At 43.3% G+C, this 18,089-nt stretch overlaps 1 protein-coding gene across 1 annotated transcript; it reads right to left on the bottom strand.

Moving 5' to 3' along the window:
• Positions 1-278: 278 nt before the first annotated feature.
• On the bottom strand, positions 279-17,728 carry LOC147210936 (proline-rich transmembrane protein 3). Its single transcript, XM_086118678.1, has 4 exons — positions 17,552-17,728; positions 6,109-6,877; positions 5,710-6,024; positions 279-3,749 (listed from the first exon to the last, which is right to left on the bottom strand). The coding sequence occupies exons 2-4, from the start codon at positions 6,821-6,823 to the stop codon at positions 1,771-1,773; spliced, it is 3,009 nt and encodes a 1,002-aa protein (XP_085974804.1). The 5' UTR covers positions 6,824-6,877; positions 17,552-17,728; the 3' UTR covers positions 279-1,770.
• Positions 17,729-18,089: the final 361 nt, after the last annotated feature.

The following is an 18,089-nucleotide window of genomic DNA, read 5'->3' on the forward strand; positions in this document are numbered from 1 at the left end:
CCGCTGAGAAACCCCTGATATCAAAACAAGACGGAACAAGCAAAAAGCATTTTCGATTGTCTTTCACAGTGACAAATGTGACTATGTTTCAAAAATATCTGGAACATAAAAACAAAAAAGTATTTACATTGTTGCTTCTATATATTTGAAAGATACTTCTATCGAGAGTAATAAAATACTTCAGTCTCGTGCTTTGCTGAACAGTGAAGTGCTGTGTTCGTGAGTTCATGCCAAGCTGGACGTTGTTTCTTGGCGCAGTCCTGGAAACCTGTGGCAGGTTGAAGTTCAATATCTCTATTTAATTCCTGTATAATGCAATTGACGTCACCCAATATTGACAATCACCTACAGTTAAGCACATGTAAGTACGTACTGTGTGACTGCAGTTGTAGTTTTCTACTACAATGTGTCATCAGTTCCAAAGTACCTGGGCCAAGCGGCAGCATATTAAGAGCTTAGAAATAGTTGATGAGTCACCATATTGTAGATAATAGGCTGCAGGTAGACGCAACCATTACAAGCACAGAACAAAGTCAAATCATGTATGGCACATTTTTACATGACGGAGGAAAATTGAAATGAAAATTCTCAGAACCACATGAACAAATGAAATAAGTCACTGTTGTTGATACACACACACACACACACACACACACACACACACACACACACACACACACACACACACCGAAACAAAAACACACTTTGTCTTTCACCAGTAACAATTCTGATGTTTAGTGATGTTACCAGGCCACCATGTGATGATCTAGTTATATTTTATTCGGATACTGAAAGCAGCAGCCACCTACTCAGCAACCATCCTTAGAACCGGAATGTATGCATGTTCCATGATAAACAGGGAGTCAGAAAAATTTCCACATCAATTCGCAGGTCAATAATTTTGGCCAAACATGTTGAAATGACCTCAGTTTTCTACAGATTGTAGAGAAACAGAGCAAGATTTTATATGAATGATTTATTTAAACAGATCTACGTCTCTCCTCTTCCTGCAAATGCTGATGAACTCTGGCATTGGGTAATGCCATCGGCCCAAGACATGTTGCAGCGTGAATTTAACAAGAATTTAACTACCGTCTTGTGTGCCGTGTCACATGTGCTGCACAGATTGAACACTTGAAATCAGTCTCAGAATAACGTTATGATGATCAACACCGAAAATGTTAAACTTTGTAGTTTTCAAGATAATTGCTTTTGAAATGATGTCAAATGTCTTGAGACACCCTATATGCATTTTTTGGATTGTGTTGATTCTTCACAATTTCATAGACCAAGTATATATTTTCCATTTTCTTTGGAAAAATGTGACCGCCTTTTAGCTTTTTTTGTTTGATCGCATGGTGGTCTACTGGTAAGCAAATTTGTTTCATAGTTCTGAGGTTTGGGGTTCAAATCTTGGTTGCTGCCTTTGTATACTCTTGCGGGTATCATGTGACTGATTTTTTTTACGCCGCCGTGCTGGCAGGTATTCGTGATATTGGCATTTGTGTGGATTTTCAACCACATCCTAAAAACATACATGTGTGATTCAATGACGATTCTAAATTGTCCATAGTTGTGTGAATGCTTGTTTGTCGATATGTGCTCTGCGATTGGCTGGCAACAAGTATGCTGGGATAGGGTCTAACTAACCCGATAGCCTAATGTGAATAAGCAGTACAGAAACTGAAGGCATGGATGGATGCTTTATAGTTCAATTTAATAGTGCGTTTGATCTATGTCAGCCCCTGGTTCTCAAGCCTAAGATTTGTTTCATAAATCAATAATTTCACTGCTCACACTGGCAGAGTCGTCATGTCGGCTGACCTCCAGGTAACTGCCTGAACCGACGGGCTTTGTAGCCATCGCCCACCCTCGCTCAGAGTCCGGTGTGATGAAGGGTCGTGTGTCATCCACTCTATCTTCCCCCAGATATCCCGTTGATGTCCTGGTGGGGTGAAATGACACAGGGCAAGACACAGACGAGGGGACATTTACCGCTTCATTACCGGGCCACCTGTGACCCTGGTGGGACGGTGTGGGTGGGGCAGTCACCTGCCTGCTTGGGACACTGCTGAGAACGCTGCCCCCCAGAGGCATGGAGGACTCTGTCGGAGCCTCACTGCTTTCCGAAAACTGAGGGTCACTGTTTCTGCGCAGCCAGAGCCCCGGACTAACTCCAGATCCGGGGGAGGGAGATTGAGATGTTTGGTTAAAGGGATGAAATAAACTACCCCCTTCGAGTAGGTGTTCTCGGTGCAGGGCCTCATCAATGCTGCGGGTGAGGTTAATGGGAGATGGGGGCCGAAGATCAAACTCGCACATAGAGAGAGAGGTGTCCCTATCCGGCTCCAGACTTCCACTGACTGAGCGCTGTGGTGTCAGTCCGAGCGCCTGCAGTCTCAGCAGGGAGCTCGCGGAGCTATCAGATATGCCGCGTTCTGCAGAATGGCCTCTGTGGTTGCGAATTCGGTTGCTATCTTTGACGCATTGCGGTTGGGCAGCGGCTTGATCATGATTATGGTTCCTGATGAGACTCTTGGTGATGTCAACTCCAGAACGTTCTTGGCCAGCCCAATTGTTGGGCACCTCTGCTTGACCTCCTGCTGCAACACCGTTACTATCGGACTTTCTGCAAGGTTTCCCCGTCAGACTCTGGACGATCTTGGACCAGCATGTGTGTCTATGAGAGGAGCCTCCAGAATGGCCAGGGGACGGCGTGTCTCCTGTTATTCTTCCTTCTCCTGTTCCTCCCTCATTTCTTCCTCTGCAACACTGTGGCCTCCAGAACACCCACGAGGTCGATAGGAGGAGGCATAACCCCCAGGTTAGCTCCAGGAGTCTGGCCCAGAAATGGACAAGCCACCAGCCCCAGTTGAAGCTCATCCAGTCCCCAAGAAGTCCATAGAGCCAAAGGGTGGCATGAACATGTAGCCCACAGCACAGCGCTCCAACAACCGCACAAACCGCCAGCACCTTTCCAAGAACCATCCCTTCTCTCCTGCTACCTGTCCAAGCCTTTCTCCTGGCCTCTTCAGCGACTCCAGAGTGAGGAATGGGAGGGCAATGTATTCGCGGAAAGACATAGAAGAGGAATCCTAGACAGAGACCCAGACCCCAGCACAGGGAAAGAACCTGGAGAGTGACAGGTACCACAGGTGACAGAGCTGGCGAAAGCAGATCTGCTGCCAGCAACAGAGTGCACTGCAAGACAGCCAACACGGCCACCAGGGGAGGACGCTCCAACGTTGAAGGTAAAACTGTCACTCCGGCCACCCTCAGGGCCAGCAGGGCCACTGCAGCGTGCGTCCACACCAGCAAGTGTAGCGGCAAATTGTAAATGGCCGCGACTGCCGAACGAGGGAGGATTTTCTGTGTCCCGTAGGGATCAATCAGAAAGAGAGAGGCCCTCAGTCCTCCGACCAAAAACAACAGGGCGTTGGCCAGAGAAAGAGCCCCCCGATGAGGACAGTTTGAACCCGGAGACAAGATGATCCCGAGAGCAGATCCAGCAAACAAAAGCAGGAAAAGGGTTGCTGACCCGTAGACATGCAGCTCCCACGCAAAAGTCAGATTCCTGCTCAGGTCACCCCAGTAGATAAGGCTTCTATTTGGGGAAGGCTCAGCGTTAGCAGTAGGGGACGACTTTGAAGCTTGATAAGGATCCGCTAACAAGATGGAGCCATTCTTCTGATCAATGAAGCTTGTTTGGCTGACTGGTGCAACACTGGTAGTCAGGAATGACAGGTTAGCTGCAAATAGTAAGAAAAAGAATAACGTTAGATATCTATCATTTCAAAATTGGAATATGTTCATATATCGACAATATCATTAAATTTGTAACACTTGTATGTGAGGATGAGAAAAAAGATTTTTTTTCTTGTCTTTTTGATATCGTGTTATCAGGTTGTTGTAAGACCAAGCAAGATGTCTGTGGTTGAAGGGGAGGCGCCATTTATATGAGGCAGATGATAAGTGCCTGGTCATGTATCTACATATGACCCCGCTTCAGGAGAAAGAGTCAGACATTTCTAAGTAGCAACCCTCCTGGTTGTACTTGAACTGCCTCCTTGATGCAAGTTTTTGTCCAATTGTATCTCTCAATATTTTTCAACCCACTGAAGGGTTAGCATTAAGGTATTATCATACGTATAATTCCTGAAGGGAATCGTAAGAAAAAAACTCCAAAAGAGTAAACATTTGAGATGTGGTGTCGAAGACACGAGTGGGCTGTAGTTCAACATCACGGTAACAAGCTATCGGGCCATCTGGTCCATTCCAGTCTCATTATGCGGCTAACTTGTAATTCAGCTAATCACCCGAGGTCTAAATATGGTTTTCACAAAGGAAGGTAACTAAGTAATCTAATGAAACCTCTAAACTATGATTGTGACCATCATGATGTAAGCCGCAGCACTGTAAATATCTCCTGCGTGAGCCCGACAGTACCAGTTCACAGGGTCAAGAGAATAAATTTGAGCCACTGAAGGGACTCGTGGACATTACAGTCAAGTCATTTCTTATGTAATTCAACTCGAATGGCAAAACGTCAGCCGCATAATCTCAGATACAATAATATCACGAGGATAATATTCATTAACACACCAGACATAATGCAGAGCAAGTCATATTTGGAAAAAGGTAGCAATTACGTGTCTTAATTATATTAGATTTATGTAATTAATAGCAAAGTACGCATGTTACATAACGCCATAGAGTATTTCAGTGGAACTCAGAACACTTTGACATTTTACAGGATTATATGGTATATTACTGTACATCTTAATCTGTCGTAATCATGTATGAATGCATACCACTTCATTTTTTTGCTCCTGCACCGGGAATACACCATGGGGTGGCACCATGGTGGACGACTACTTAAGAGACAACAGATGTGCGATGTCAAGGGCTAATTTATGTCAATGTAAGCCTCTACATTTTGGGAGTTTGATGGATGGCGGCACAAAGAGGTCCAAGAGTTTCTTAACTTGGCCACTCGGAGCACGTGACACGGAGCCTAATGAGGTATTGTTCAACTCCTTAAGCATGTTTCTTGGTTTATGTCAAAGTGTTTGACTTCCTTCCTTCCAACAATTCCTTACTGGGCTGTGATCTGGACACATTCCACAATGCGCAGCTGGGTATGCTTAACTTACCTCTAGCCTGGAGTCTTTCCCATACCACATGCACCGTTGTAGTGGATTGAATGCACACATGTGGCAAGGGACTACCTGTACTACAAAATGCTGAAAAATGTCTACGCCGAGTCAATACCATTATCGTGTTGTCCCCTAACAATGTTTCACACGTTCGCTTTACCATTTCCTTTTCCGCAAACCCGGATTCCGTTTTCTATACATCTGCTTTTCATTACCAACTACATTCTCAGAGTTTCTATCACTTTATTTTCTTTGCCACACATTCCCCCAACCCTATGCTTCTGTTTCAACAGTCTTTTTGGTTTTTTTTTCTGAACCCACTTTCCTCTTGTATGTTTGCTTGCCAGCGATTCCAGTTATTTCCCTCCCTTGCATCCCACCCTGCTGCCTCCTGCTCATACTTTCTACCATCTGGGTGAACCTCCAAATGCTTTTTCAAATCGTTTGGAGTATTTCTCTTGCTTGTCACAACGCTGATTTGTTCATCACTGTGTATGAAAATGGTCAAACTAGTTAGACCAGCTGGTTTGCTTCATGTACATTCTTCAAGTACCTGTTGATGTTGGTTGCACAGTTGTCCTTGTTCTGTTTCTCTCCAAATGTGCAGTTTTGTTGTGTTTATTCGTAGCTTTGCTTGGTGTTTTCTGATCCAACTCGGTAGTAAGAGGGATATTAACTGCAGTTGTGACAGCTATTTTCTCTGTCATGATTTTTGGAAGTGGAATCTTCTTGCTTTGATTGATGACCGGCTGTCTGGTAGTCTGTGGGTGTTTGCCAGTAGAGCCGATTGTGGTGACAGTGGAGGGTCGGTTTAAAGTCACTGCAGCCTCAGACTCATTTTGTCTGCCAATGGCGAGTGTCAAATCACCTGAGAATGGGAAGAAAATACAATAACTGTGAAGTGCAAGTGCTGATTGTAATGTGAAAGGCAAAACAGAATCAAGTTCCTCACCTGTTGATACAACAGCAGGAGGAGTGGCATGTGTTGCTACTGGAGACGGCATAGCTCGTGATACAGTTTGTGTTGTCAGTGCCGACACTTGAGGCTCCATAGCCCGAGTGTCCACTGATGAATTGTGCATATCAGCTATTTTAGTCCGTGCTTGTGGTTGATACTCTGTCAATTTATCAGTAGTCGATGGCACAGGAGCGAGCAATTCCTCCTTTTCAAGCATCAGTGTTGCACTACCTGATCCGAGTCCCTGCAAATCATTTGTCTCTTTAAGTCGACTGCTAGCTGTTACAGGTTTGTCACCGGAGGGTAAAGTGAGCACAGATGTCGTCAATTCTTTTTCCTTCTCCAACGTCCCACGTAGTGGCGGTGTACTTGAGTCCATCTTGGGCCCGGTAACGCTTGGCCAACTCATGTTTCCTCCACGGCTCCGCGTCTGAGAAGAAAGGATTGACGTAGTCGAGTGTATCCTCGGCTCTTGCTGCTCTGCATTTGTTGCTGTCATCCAACCCCGCGCTGTAACCTTAGCTGGCGCGGCAGTGCGTCCGCTGGGAGGCAAAGAAGACCGGGATCCATCTGTCTGCTTGGTGGGTTGAGAGTCTTCAGGAAGATCCAGAGGAGAGAAGGAGGGCGATGTGCCAATGATGACCTGAGCATCAGATGGATGGAGGGACGAGATGAGGAAGCTTACTAAAAGGAGTGGTATGGAAGCCATGGCCTTAGTAGGTAGCAGTGCCTCTTGCTTTTACACCATCCTCACATTGGGCTTCTGTCGATTCAGAAAAAAAAGAGAATCATTTACCATATTTGCTGGTGCTGGTGTCATAACCCACAAGAAATTGGTTTAGAATTGTCGATTGTTATACAATAGCGCTGAGCAGTACCGTACCTAACCGGGTTTGGGTAGCTTCAGATTTTTTTTAATGGTCATTTATGTGATTAAAGTCAAGTCAATTATGATTAGTAACGGATGATATTCTTGCTATTTTTAAGAGACAGGACATTGTAGAAAGGCAGATCGTTTGCTGCTTGCCGAAGGCCAAGACAATACTGGCACGTTGCGAGGTGGTGGTGGACCCCAAAAAGCAGGCAGGAGGGAGGAGCAGGGTGTATTTGAAGAATTGTATTTAAAACAAAGAAAACTACATCCAAAACAAACCAAGTCCAAAGTATCAAACAAAAACCATGACTAAAGCTAAAACATAACAATGAACTAAACATGACAGAAACTAAGAGCAAACAGCAACACACATGACAGTAGCAAGAGCAACAATGAACCGACACTGAGTGTTCGGGCTGGGAGTCCTTTTAAGGCCCTAATTACCTATGACCAACAGGTGTGCAGCTGCCGGGGGAGCCCTACAGTGCCACCTGTTGGTCCCTAAACCGAATCATGACAAATACATTTTTTAAAATGTGTGAAGATGTATGTATTATTCTTTTTAGGGAATACAAATGTGTAAACCAATTTAAATTAAGTTTAATTTAAGTTACATCTTTGCACTTTAAAAGTTGTCACATAAATTCTGTGCTCTAACCGCAAAGTCATATTTGGTCCCTGGTTGACGAGTTTAAATGCAATTCGGAACTGACCGCAGTCTAGAGCTAAATTCATTAATTACAGGAAATATTTGTATGGGGGGAAAAAAACAAAGCAACATGTCTATACCACCCTTAGCATTTAATAGTCTTCGGTTATTCTGTGGATTTGCTATGCTAACTGAGAGGTCATGTTATGGTGAGGTCAGTGAAACTCCTGTCGGGGGTTCTGCACAGTCAGGCACGTCACGAGCATTCACACAGGGATGTGTCAAATGTTTGCTTTCACAATACACAGCACAGCGAAACAAGCAGAAACATACACTAACGGAGGCAGTTTGACTTCATGAAAAAAGCCTTTCCTAAAAGTGTCAAAACAAAATGATGCAAGATTCACAATTTATTGTCAAACAGGCACACATTTTCATAGCTCTTTAAAATTCACGTTTTTTAACACTGCATTATCGATGCTGTTTCTTTATGTGAGGGGTATGTCATGCAGTAAATGAACTATTAGTCATCTGGTTTGTCATTTTGACATATTTCATCAAGTATTTTGACTGACAATTTGTTCAAAGCATTCAAATGCTTTTGATTCAGAACCCACTGTCACTCAGAAACACAGCACCTCAAACCTGAAGGATTACACAATCCCCAAGTACCAAACAGATACCCTTCCCGCTTCCCAAAACGAGTATCTTCCTATTTTAGCACATGGCTTACGTAAACCTTTCTTGTTCACACTGGCCTCTATCTGTGACTCACAATGGGAGAAACCCCCGAGCGGCAGAGTCAAGACCACGCTGAAACTTCAGCATCATAAAACATTAGCAGAAATCAGTCTGTGCATTTTGTGTGTGTGCGTGTGTGTGTGTGTGTGTGCACGCGTAGGCCTGCGGGAGAACTCATTCTGTCACCAATGACTAACCAAGGCTTCATTCACAGCAGTGACGACTTGCTTGCACCTTTGACGCTCATTTAAAGTACCGTACTGTTTTCTTTGGTGGGTGGAGGGGTGAGTATTCCATATTGGGAAATAATGACAGCTCCCACAGACACCAACCGAGAAGTCACAGACAGTGGTCAGAAAATCCCAATTACCTATGCAGAGAAATTAACAGATGGGTACTTTACCCTATTTTGCCGGTTCGTCCTCTGTCTGTGACCTGGGTAGTACCCTTCCGTCATCGTGGCCTCTCTCCTTATTCATGCAATAATTGTCCTCTGTCCCTGTCCGTCCTCGTCCTTTTAAAGTGCTTTCGTCCCAGTCCGCCCCCCACTCCAAAAAAAAAAGCATTTGTGCATTACGCCAAGGGAGAGAGGCAAGGGGGGAGACAATTAATACCCTACAAACGAGACAGCATTTACTTTGCTCCATACATTCGCGCAGGACTGCTGATCCCATCTTGAATGGCACCTTTTGCGACAACTGCGAGCAAGTACTATCATCGACAATATTTACATGACATACTGTATACAAAAAAGCTGCAGCCATATTGGATCTGGCAAAGTAAAGCAAATTGTGATGTACTGTATTATCCAGCACCAACTCACTGGATTAATATGGAATTATTGCTTTTGATTATGTGATGTTATCAGAGCTCAGTTTTACAATATTATTTGCCAAATTTATATCAGAATGCCCATCGCTGGAAATACAGTATACAAGGGAATTGACCAACAGTGCAGAAATATAAGTGTGCCGCATAACAGTAGCCTCAGTGTTTATTTTGCTTCCTGTCTCAGTCACTTCTTCTACTTACAGGCTCATTGGCTGGTGTCCAGTTCAACTCCCTTCCTTTCCTCTTTTCCGTTTCTCTTCCCCTTAACCTGAATAATTCTAGCCCAGAAATACAGCATGCCTCTAGATTATTGTTGAATTGGGCCAGTGAAGATAGCGCAGCAGAAGACAGGCAATTTTAACAAAGTGGAGGTATTTTCACGACAGGGGAGGATAGGCAGATAAAGCTTCAAAGTAATAACCAAGATGGTGGAGAAGGCAAGCGATGAGATGAAGTGACAGCGGAGAGGAAGGACCGCGGCAGGATGGAGGGACAAAATGCTCACGAGGAGAACAAGTGAAGGTTTAAATTTACAGCGAAAGGGCAGGCTGGTTAAACCACAATGGCAATGGCCACAAACAACAAACAAACAGTATGTGCCATTCGGAAATAAGACTACATTGACAAAAACAGGACTGCATACATCAACGATTTTTTTGTTTGCAATGCCTTATTTCTCAGATTATCTCATCGCTTAAGAAGATAAATATTGATTTTGCACTATTAATCAAAAACATATGCATGTGAGGTGTAAATATTGTAGTCCCCCTTCAGATCACAATCCTAATGTGTGTGACCGTGTGTGTGTGGCTTTAAAAGGTGGGGCCGGGCCTGGTGAGTGATGTGGGAGTCACTGAATGAGAGTATAAAATGGCTGTTAACTGGATAACTGTAAGACAGTCTGCGTGCCAAGAAGCTCATCAATGCATGTGCTTATTAAGTATTAATTTTGTTTCCATTGTTGAAGCGATTGAAAGTGCACCGGTGGTTGGGTCCAACCTTGGCATATTACAAGACTTCTAGCTAGCGGGGGTAGGCTATATAGAGTTAGCAAACATTGTGAGCTTGACTTGGCAGTCATGCCACCGTTGTAGTGTCCAGCGCCTCTACAGTAGTATGAGTTTGTCAGGAAAAATGATCGCTGTGAAGCTTCGAGGCAAAGATTCTGCTTCAACTTTTTTTGTGATTGAAATATTCCATGTATTGTTTCAGCCCTTTACAAAAGTATTTGGACACAAGTCCGATACTCCCACCAGAGTGAAAATGAAGGAATAGTGGGAATATTTTTTTCCTGTATTATGTCTCTGAGGGACTCCCCACCTTGAACTCTGTTCTAGTCCAGCTCAAAAGTGTTTGACGGGGTTGAGATCAGGGCTCTTATGTTCTTTCACACAATACTCACTCAATCAATCTGAGCAGGTTTCTCACACTAGGGTGCTGTCATGATGAAAAGGGACCAGTAGGGTCTACCTCATAGGTGTCAAATTCAAGGCCTGGGAGCCAGATCCACCCCATCCCAAACATTTAATATGGCCCACGAAAGCAAATCATGTGTCAACCTTGCGAAAATCTGTACCAAGATTTTTTTGTGTCTCTTTTTACACTACCTTGAACAATCAGAATATTATTAACGATGACACTAAACTTCTAATTTTACAACTTGCAATCCATCAAGTTGTGTAATTGTAATAATATGATGAAACAAATAAATACTTATTTGGTTTCACCGTCAAAATGGTTCTCTGAAGGAAGCTGTAACTTCAAAGTGGCCCGCCATAAAAATGAGTTTGACACCCCTGGGACACTTAACTCCTGATTCATTTATAAAATTATGTGTGCCATGACTTCAGTCTATAAAGTATGCCCTGTTATAAGACTAAGACGTTCCATTTCCCCTTTCCACTTTGGTGAGGTTTCCATTTCGCCACAGAGAGGCTGCAGGCCAAACATAAACAATATCACCAGTGAGCAATGGCTTTTAATAAAGACATCTCTCATATGAGTGAGATGAATGCGTCTTGAAAGAATTAAGACTTCCCTGAATGTTTGTGTTTGGATCGGCGCATTAAAATCAAACAACTATGTACGATTAGGAAAAGACAGCGCCACTCTGAACACATTTAATCCCCGAAGAGAAAGAACTGTCACATTGGCTCCCGTTGTGGCTGTCCATGGGGGGAGAAGGCAGATGGGTGCAGCCAGTCTGAGCATTTCCATCATGTTAGGCCCCCAACCCCCAACCACTCCCCTCCCGCCAGGGGCCAAAGGACACATCATTCTGCTCATTCACGTGCAGACGGGTGTGCATGTTGTGGAGATGTCGTCACTCTCTCTTATACAATATGTCCTTTCTCCAGAACAGGAAACGCTTACGGCCAAGATGGAATAGTATCGCAGCGAAACATGGAAGATTACACGATCGCTTACTTTATCACATGGATCACAACAGGCACTAATGGCTTAATCAACGTGGTCCTTTCTGTGTTAATAAATTAACATGTGCAGTCAAGTGTTGTTTGGTTCATATAGAACTGTACAGACAGGGCGGTGGGGTGTATGTGGAAGATTTTGGAGACATTTTTTGTTTCTCCTTCTGTGCCAGCGTCCAGACAGCTTGGCAGCAAAATGTTTCCTTTCATTCCAGAGAAAGTTTAGTTGTAAACTGTGCTATTTCTGCAATGACTGTAAATAAGATTTACAAATTTGAGCAGCAAATGTTTATCACAAAACACATCTGGTCTGTACTGTATGAAGTATAAGACGAATGTGATGTCAAATGTTACATTTGAATGTTAGCAGCATATAATGTAATTTGGTTCCCCAGTGATGAGATGTCAAACGGAGCTAAGGTAAATGCTCGGACAAATGCTCATAGAGCCAAACAGAAGCAGATGAGTGGCGCTATTTTATTCCATGAGGAATACTGTTTCACGCAACACCGAACACATTTCCTAGTAAAGCTCCTCCTCCAACAGTGTATCCAAAACTGAACAAAGCAATGTTCCTTTCCATATGATGTAGACTACTAAATAACACAGCATTCAAAGAGAAGAAAGCAGCCTGAGTTAAGACCAGATGGAGAAATGTTTCATCCTAAAGAACCTTACAGGAAATATAGCAGGTGTTTTAACACGTTGAATTTGCCCTTTGGATGCTTTTATTTAACCTATCTGACTGTGTGAATCAGTTTTGACTCATCCATTACTGTTTGTGTATGCACAGTTTAACAATTCGTTACTTGATCACACAGTGCTCATCACGTAAACTGACTTCACACACTCTACGTTATCAAGGGGGCACCGTGATTAAAAATCACAGTCCGAGAAGAAGCTGAGAGGTAGAGCTGCTTCATGGAGGACAAGAAGGGACCTTAGCACGCCCTTGAAAATGCAACCCCAAACTTTTCAAGTAAAAATCTGAAGGAAGCGACAACAGAAAATAAAACTGGATGAAATAAACTGTGTTAAACTGTTTTCTACGTTATTGCTGGAATGTCCACTCTCCACAGCAATTTACTGTATGGCATGCTTGCATTGCCTCATGTACTGTAGGGGGACACATGAGGCTGTGAAGCAGCGTATGCACAGCGAGAAATGGGGAAATGGGAGGGAGAGTATATGCGGTTATCTTGGTATGTGGTAGAGTGGGGGGAGGTTGCGGGTATAACCGTTAAAAATTCCACACCTTGGAATAACATGTGGATCGCCTCCATAATATTCTCCTGCTTCTCCTATTTATTTGACAGATTTGCTCATCTAAACACAGCTAATAATTCAGTTTATGTTACGCTGCTTAAAACCTAGGAAAATAAACAAGAGTATAATTCATTCTACTGCAGTGCTGAGAGCCAACTATCCCCAAAGCTGCCCGCTGAGCTTTTAAGACACTCCAAAACCGGTTAAAGATGACTCTCTCGCGCCTGGGGGAGGTACAGAATCTGCAACCTCCCAACCTCCCAGCCGACGAGGTCGCGTCGTAAGAAAAGAAGAGACGCCATACAAAACCAATTGCGGTTGCTTTTGATCACCATCCCAAACGGATGTACAGCTTAAAAGTGCTGAGCCCAACCACATCTTTGACTGATGTTGCGCCCTCTGATCAAAGGCCGAAGGTTGTGGAGGGTGGGGTATTTCGAGGACCCTCGGATTTTCCCCCAAACACACGCTCACACAAACACAAACACACTGCACAGCCTGCAAATATTGACTCATGCTGGTGGCCATAGAAGGATTTTCCAGAAAATATCATTGTCAACTAGGGGTGTAGCCATCATGAGGAGGGGGATAGAGGAGAGGAGGCAAAAGTGGGTGTTAAAGACTGTACAAAATGGTTATCAATGCACATTAAAGTGCTCCTCTCTATAGTGGCCAAAGAACTAATTAAGCAAGCTCTGGCTGAGGTAAAACAATGCAAATGCAGCAATGCTTTGAGGCACGAGTTGAATTTATTCTGTGAAAATGCTTATGACTCAATGCAATCGTACAGTGGAACCTCGGTTTACAGGTTTAATTGCCACAAGTGAACAGGCTAAGTGGGAATAGGTGGGTGCCATGATTGGGTATAAAAGGAGTCTCCTGATACACCTCTTTGTGAACAACTGCATAGGAAAATAGTCAAACAGTATTAGGACAGTGTTCTTCAACGTATAATTGCAAGGAATGTAGGAATTTCATCATCTAAAGTTCAAAAACTGGCATCTGTGATAGTATGGATCTGTGTTGTGCCAATGGCATCTCTGAAAGCACTCTTCATTCAGAAAGGTACATACAGGTTTTGGAGAAACATACAATATGCTGCCATCCAAGTGACGTCTTTTTCATGGATGCCCCCGCTTATTTCAGCAAAACAATGCCAAACTACATTCGACACATGTTACAAGAGTGAACCTTTGTAGTTAAAGTGTGTGTGTCCTAGCCTGGCCTGCCTGCAGTCCATTGAAGATGTGTGCCACATTATGACACATAAAATATGACAATGGAGAAGCCGGACTGTTGAACAGCTGAAGTCGTACATCAAGCAACAACTGGAAAGAATTCTACCTACAAAGCTTGAACACTTACTGCCGTCAGTTCCCAAACGTTTATTGAATGATGTTAAAAGAAAAGGCGATGGACCAGTGGTAAACATGGTCCCCGCTTTTTTGGAAGCCTTTGCTGCCATAAAATTCAAACTTAACGATTATTTAATTAAAAACAATAGTTTATCAGTTTGAACATTAAATATCTTGTCTTTGTAGGGTATTCAATTAAATACAGTTGAAACATGATTTACAAATTATTGGGCCAAAACCACCCACGATCCGCGATGCACCGAATCCGCGATAAACGAACCGTGAAATAGCGAGGGATCACTGTATTCTTTTTTTTTTTATTTATGTTTAAGACTTCATTGGAATTGGGTTTGTATGATACCCAAGGTCCCAGGTTTGACAGTAACATTCAGCTAACTAAGGAAAGCTGATGAACATTTTTGCCTTTTCTTATATGCTTCGGATATAAAGCTACCCGACTCATTCCCAAAGCCACACATTCCACATATGCAAAAAGAATGAGTATGTTCAGGTGTCCAAATAGTGGCCCCACATTCCCAGTGACGCACCACAAGTGGCCGCGCGAGACAGGTGCTAAATCATGTGTAACCACCAAACACCCCCGGCAAAAGACACTATGCACATCACAAGTCCTCAAGTGTTGGCCTGCAACAGAGAATGAAGCAAACGTCTCACTCTGTTGCAGCTTGATGCAAAAAAAGGTGATAAATGAAGTGTTGCATGGCAAACACTTGCCATTGAAAGATTTGTGATGCATCTACATGAATATTTCATGCTTATGGTACGAAGCTGTTAAAAGCCCGTAATTGTGTTTAATGCAAAGGGGGCTCGTGCTTTTTTGGTATACAGAATGTGAGTAATGTTTTATTTCTCAGTTGTGACATCTTACGGTTGTGAGTTCTGGCAAGATAGTCTGCTGGAGTCTGCGAGAAAGTATTGAACTACACCGCTTGGTTAAAAGCCTCAAGGTAAGCCATTATTGTAGTAAAACACATGCAACTCAATACAAAGGCATGGCTTCTCTTCTGTCCTCTTAAAGCCTTTACGCAAAAGCCAGCTTGTCCATGAGAAGGACTATAGAACAAGCTGTAAATCTTTGTTGAACTGTGTTGGAGGAAAGATGAAGCCGTTTTGTTCTGCCAATGGATCAGGGCGTGTTGTTTTTCTTCTGAATGGAGTTCATCTGGCGGCTTCTGCTTGACGTCCAGTAGCACGTTGGCCCAGTTTCCTCTCTCTGTGTGATGTATTCAAATTTTCCTAACCCGTGTGTTGCAACCGCACACAAACACAACATGCTGTACACCTGATAGTGTGAAACAATTGCAGAAACACCACTGAACTTGTTGCTAGTTTAAGTGTAATGGCTATTTCCACTCTCTGTGCTCTAACGCTGTTTCAATTTGCTGGGTTATTGTTTAGGATAATTTGGTTCCTGCTTCAGTCTAATGAAACCCAAGAAGGTGATCTTACAACAGATCATTGGGAGAGATGTGACCATGGAAACAAATCCGGAAACCTCATTATACTCTGAACTAATAGAGTCTTTGTAATCCTTGCTTTACAAGTACTTACAACTGCTTGACAACATCTACCCATGGTCTATTTTCATGTTTACTGGGTTTTCAGAATGAACTCATACAAAGTCTCTTTGCAGCATGTGGGCTGTGCTGTTTCACTTCCCAATATTCTGCCGATATGATTTCAACAAGCCCAAGCATGACTAAGTTGCAAACCAACACCCTTCTCAAACTGATACAGCAGAATAGAACTGAATGAGCAAAAACTTACTGCAAGGTCCATTGTAATCATGGCGCACCACAAACAAAAAATGGCTTGTACAATAAGTCCATATTATCCATCCATCCATTATCCAAACCACTTATCTTCACTCGGGTTGTGGGCGTGCTGGAGCCGATGTCTTCGGCAGCTGTCTTCGGCAGTAGGCGGGGGACACCCTGAACTGGTTTCCAGCCAATCGCAGGGCACACATAGACGAACAACAACCATTCATGCTCACAATCACACCTAGGGACAATTAAGAGTGTCCAATTAACCTACCATTCGTGTTTTTGGAATATGGGAGGAAACCAGAGTACCCGGAGAAAACCGACACAGGCACGGGAAGAACATGCAAACTCCACACAAGAAGGCCGGAGCTCAGATTCAAATTCTGGACCTCTGTACTGTGAGGCAGGCACACGAACCGGTCGTCACTGTGCTGCCGTCCATCTTATCCAATGTGCAGAAAGATCTTATTTCTGCACATTGGAGGCCAGGGGAATTAGTTTCTTTGAAAGTTCCAACCTAAATGTTCATCACCTGTTTAAAAGAAATGGTCTATCTATCTCATGTATTAAAAGCTAATTCTAACGGGGAAGTCAAGTCAAAAATTGTCTTGACAAGTATTTGTTCTATGTTCCCCATTACACCTGTTTGCTGAGTTTGGTCATGTGACATTTGCAAGCTGAGCCATGATTGGCCGTTACCTGAGCCCTGAACAACTGTGAGGTCATTTTCAGTCAACAGCAATTGACTGCCCCCTGAGATGGATAAAAATGGGTGGATTTTCCTGCTTAGTTCATATTCCACAAACACAATAATCAAATATTCCAAATACTGTGTTTATACTAGTGGCACCGCATCGAACATATTACTGTAAAGAAAATTTCTGACTTAACTAAATATAACTAAAATAATTTTTCTTTTTAAATCATGATGAGGAAGTATTGCAGTATATAAAATGGATGTATTACTATTATTATTTTGTTTAGGGGGGCTGGAACAGATGAATTTTGATAAATTTCAATGAGGAAAATTCATAATATATATATGTATAGGGTAAAATGACATAATTTAGACTTAGTGTTCCACTGTGTTAAAAAAAAAAAAGATTGACTAATTAAAACAATTTTCCCCATTACCCATCGAGAAAATTTGGTCCACTGCACATCCCTAATAATCATCTGTATTTAATCAGTATCTTACGAAAAAATAATAATTTCATTTGTTTCCACTAAAATGTTATCTCAACATTGTTACAATTCATGGAGGCCCCTACTTCTTCCACCGCCACTCACTCACACACTGCAATGTTTTCCATTAGAAATGGGAAATTACTCAGATTAACAAGTGTTATAAAATATTACAGTGGGTGATGTCGTGAGAAATGGACATGACCTGCAGTAGCCTTTACTAGCCTACTATTATGGCCACGACGCTCGTTCACGTTACATTGTATGACTGCGCAAGAGTGACGCCGTACCGCAGTCTCCACGAAAAATATTGGACGTACCTGCTGGTTGCTACTCTGCGCCACGACACCGGTTAGGATGCGCTAGCTGCGGGACAAGTGTCCATAGCCCACCGATGATTATTGGAAGAAGACGAAGAGGAAAGTGAACTCACGCTCGGGTCTGCGCTGCTGCAATCAACCGGCTCGACAGTGAGCTCGCGAGGAGGACTGGAGAGAGAGAGGGTGACGCCCCCCTCCCGCCGCATCTCTCTTCACGTCCAACTGTCCTCTCATGTGCCCCAACAACCCAGCTGGAGAACGCAACAGCTCACCACGGAACACGCAGCCTACACATTACGCAACCGCACCAACCACGCACGCCGTAAACTGGCAAAGTGGACCGTGACGACACACATTCAGTGATACCTTGATGTACGAATTTAGTTCGTTCCGTGACCACTCTCGAAAGTCATTCATCAAATCACTGTTCGCTAATGAAATGAAGTGAGATGCTATCAATCGGTTCCGGACCCCAACGTTTTTGGTTACGTTTGTTTGTTTATTGTTTATTGAACATATAAAGAACATACAATAACAG

This window comes from Hippocampus guttulatus, chromosome 1, assembly GCF_054856545.1.
Source record: "Hippocampus guttulatus isolate MCC_2025c chromosome 1, RoL_Hgut_1.0, whole genome shotgun sequence".
Taxonomy (NCBI): domain Eukaryota; kingdom Metazoa; phylum Chordata; class Actinopteri; order Syngnathiformes; family Syngnathidae; genus Hippocampus; species Hippocampus guttulatus.

Coding starts and splice junctions, on each gene's coding strand:
- LOC147210936 (XM_086118678.1), bottom strand. CDS start 6,823: ATGGCTTCCATACCACTCCTTTTAGTAAGCTTCCTCATCTCGTCCCTC. Junction 6,025..6,108: donor TCCTGCTGTTGTATCAACAG/GTGAGGAACTTG, acceptor TCCCATTCTCAG/GTGATTTGACACTCGCCATT. Junction 3,750..5,709: donor TGTGCAACCAACATCAACAG/GTACTTGAAGAA, acceptor TACTATTTGCAG/CTAACCTGTCATTCCTGACT.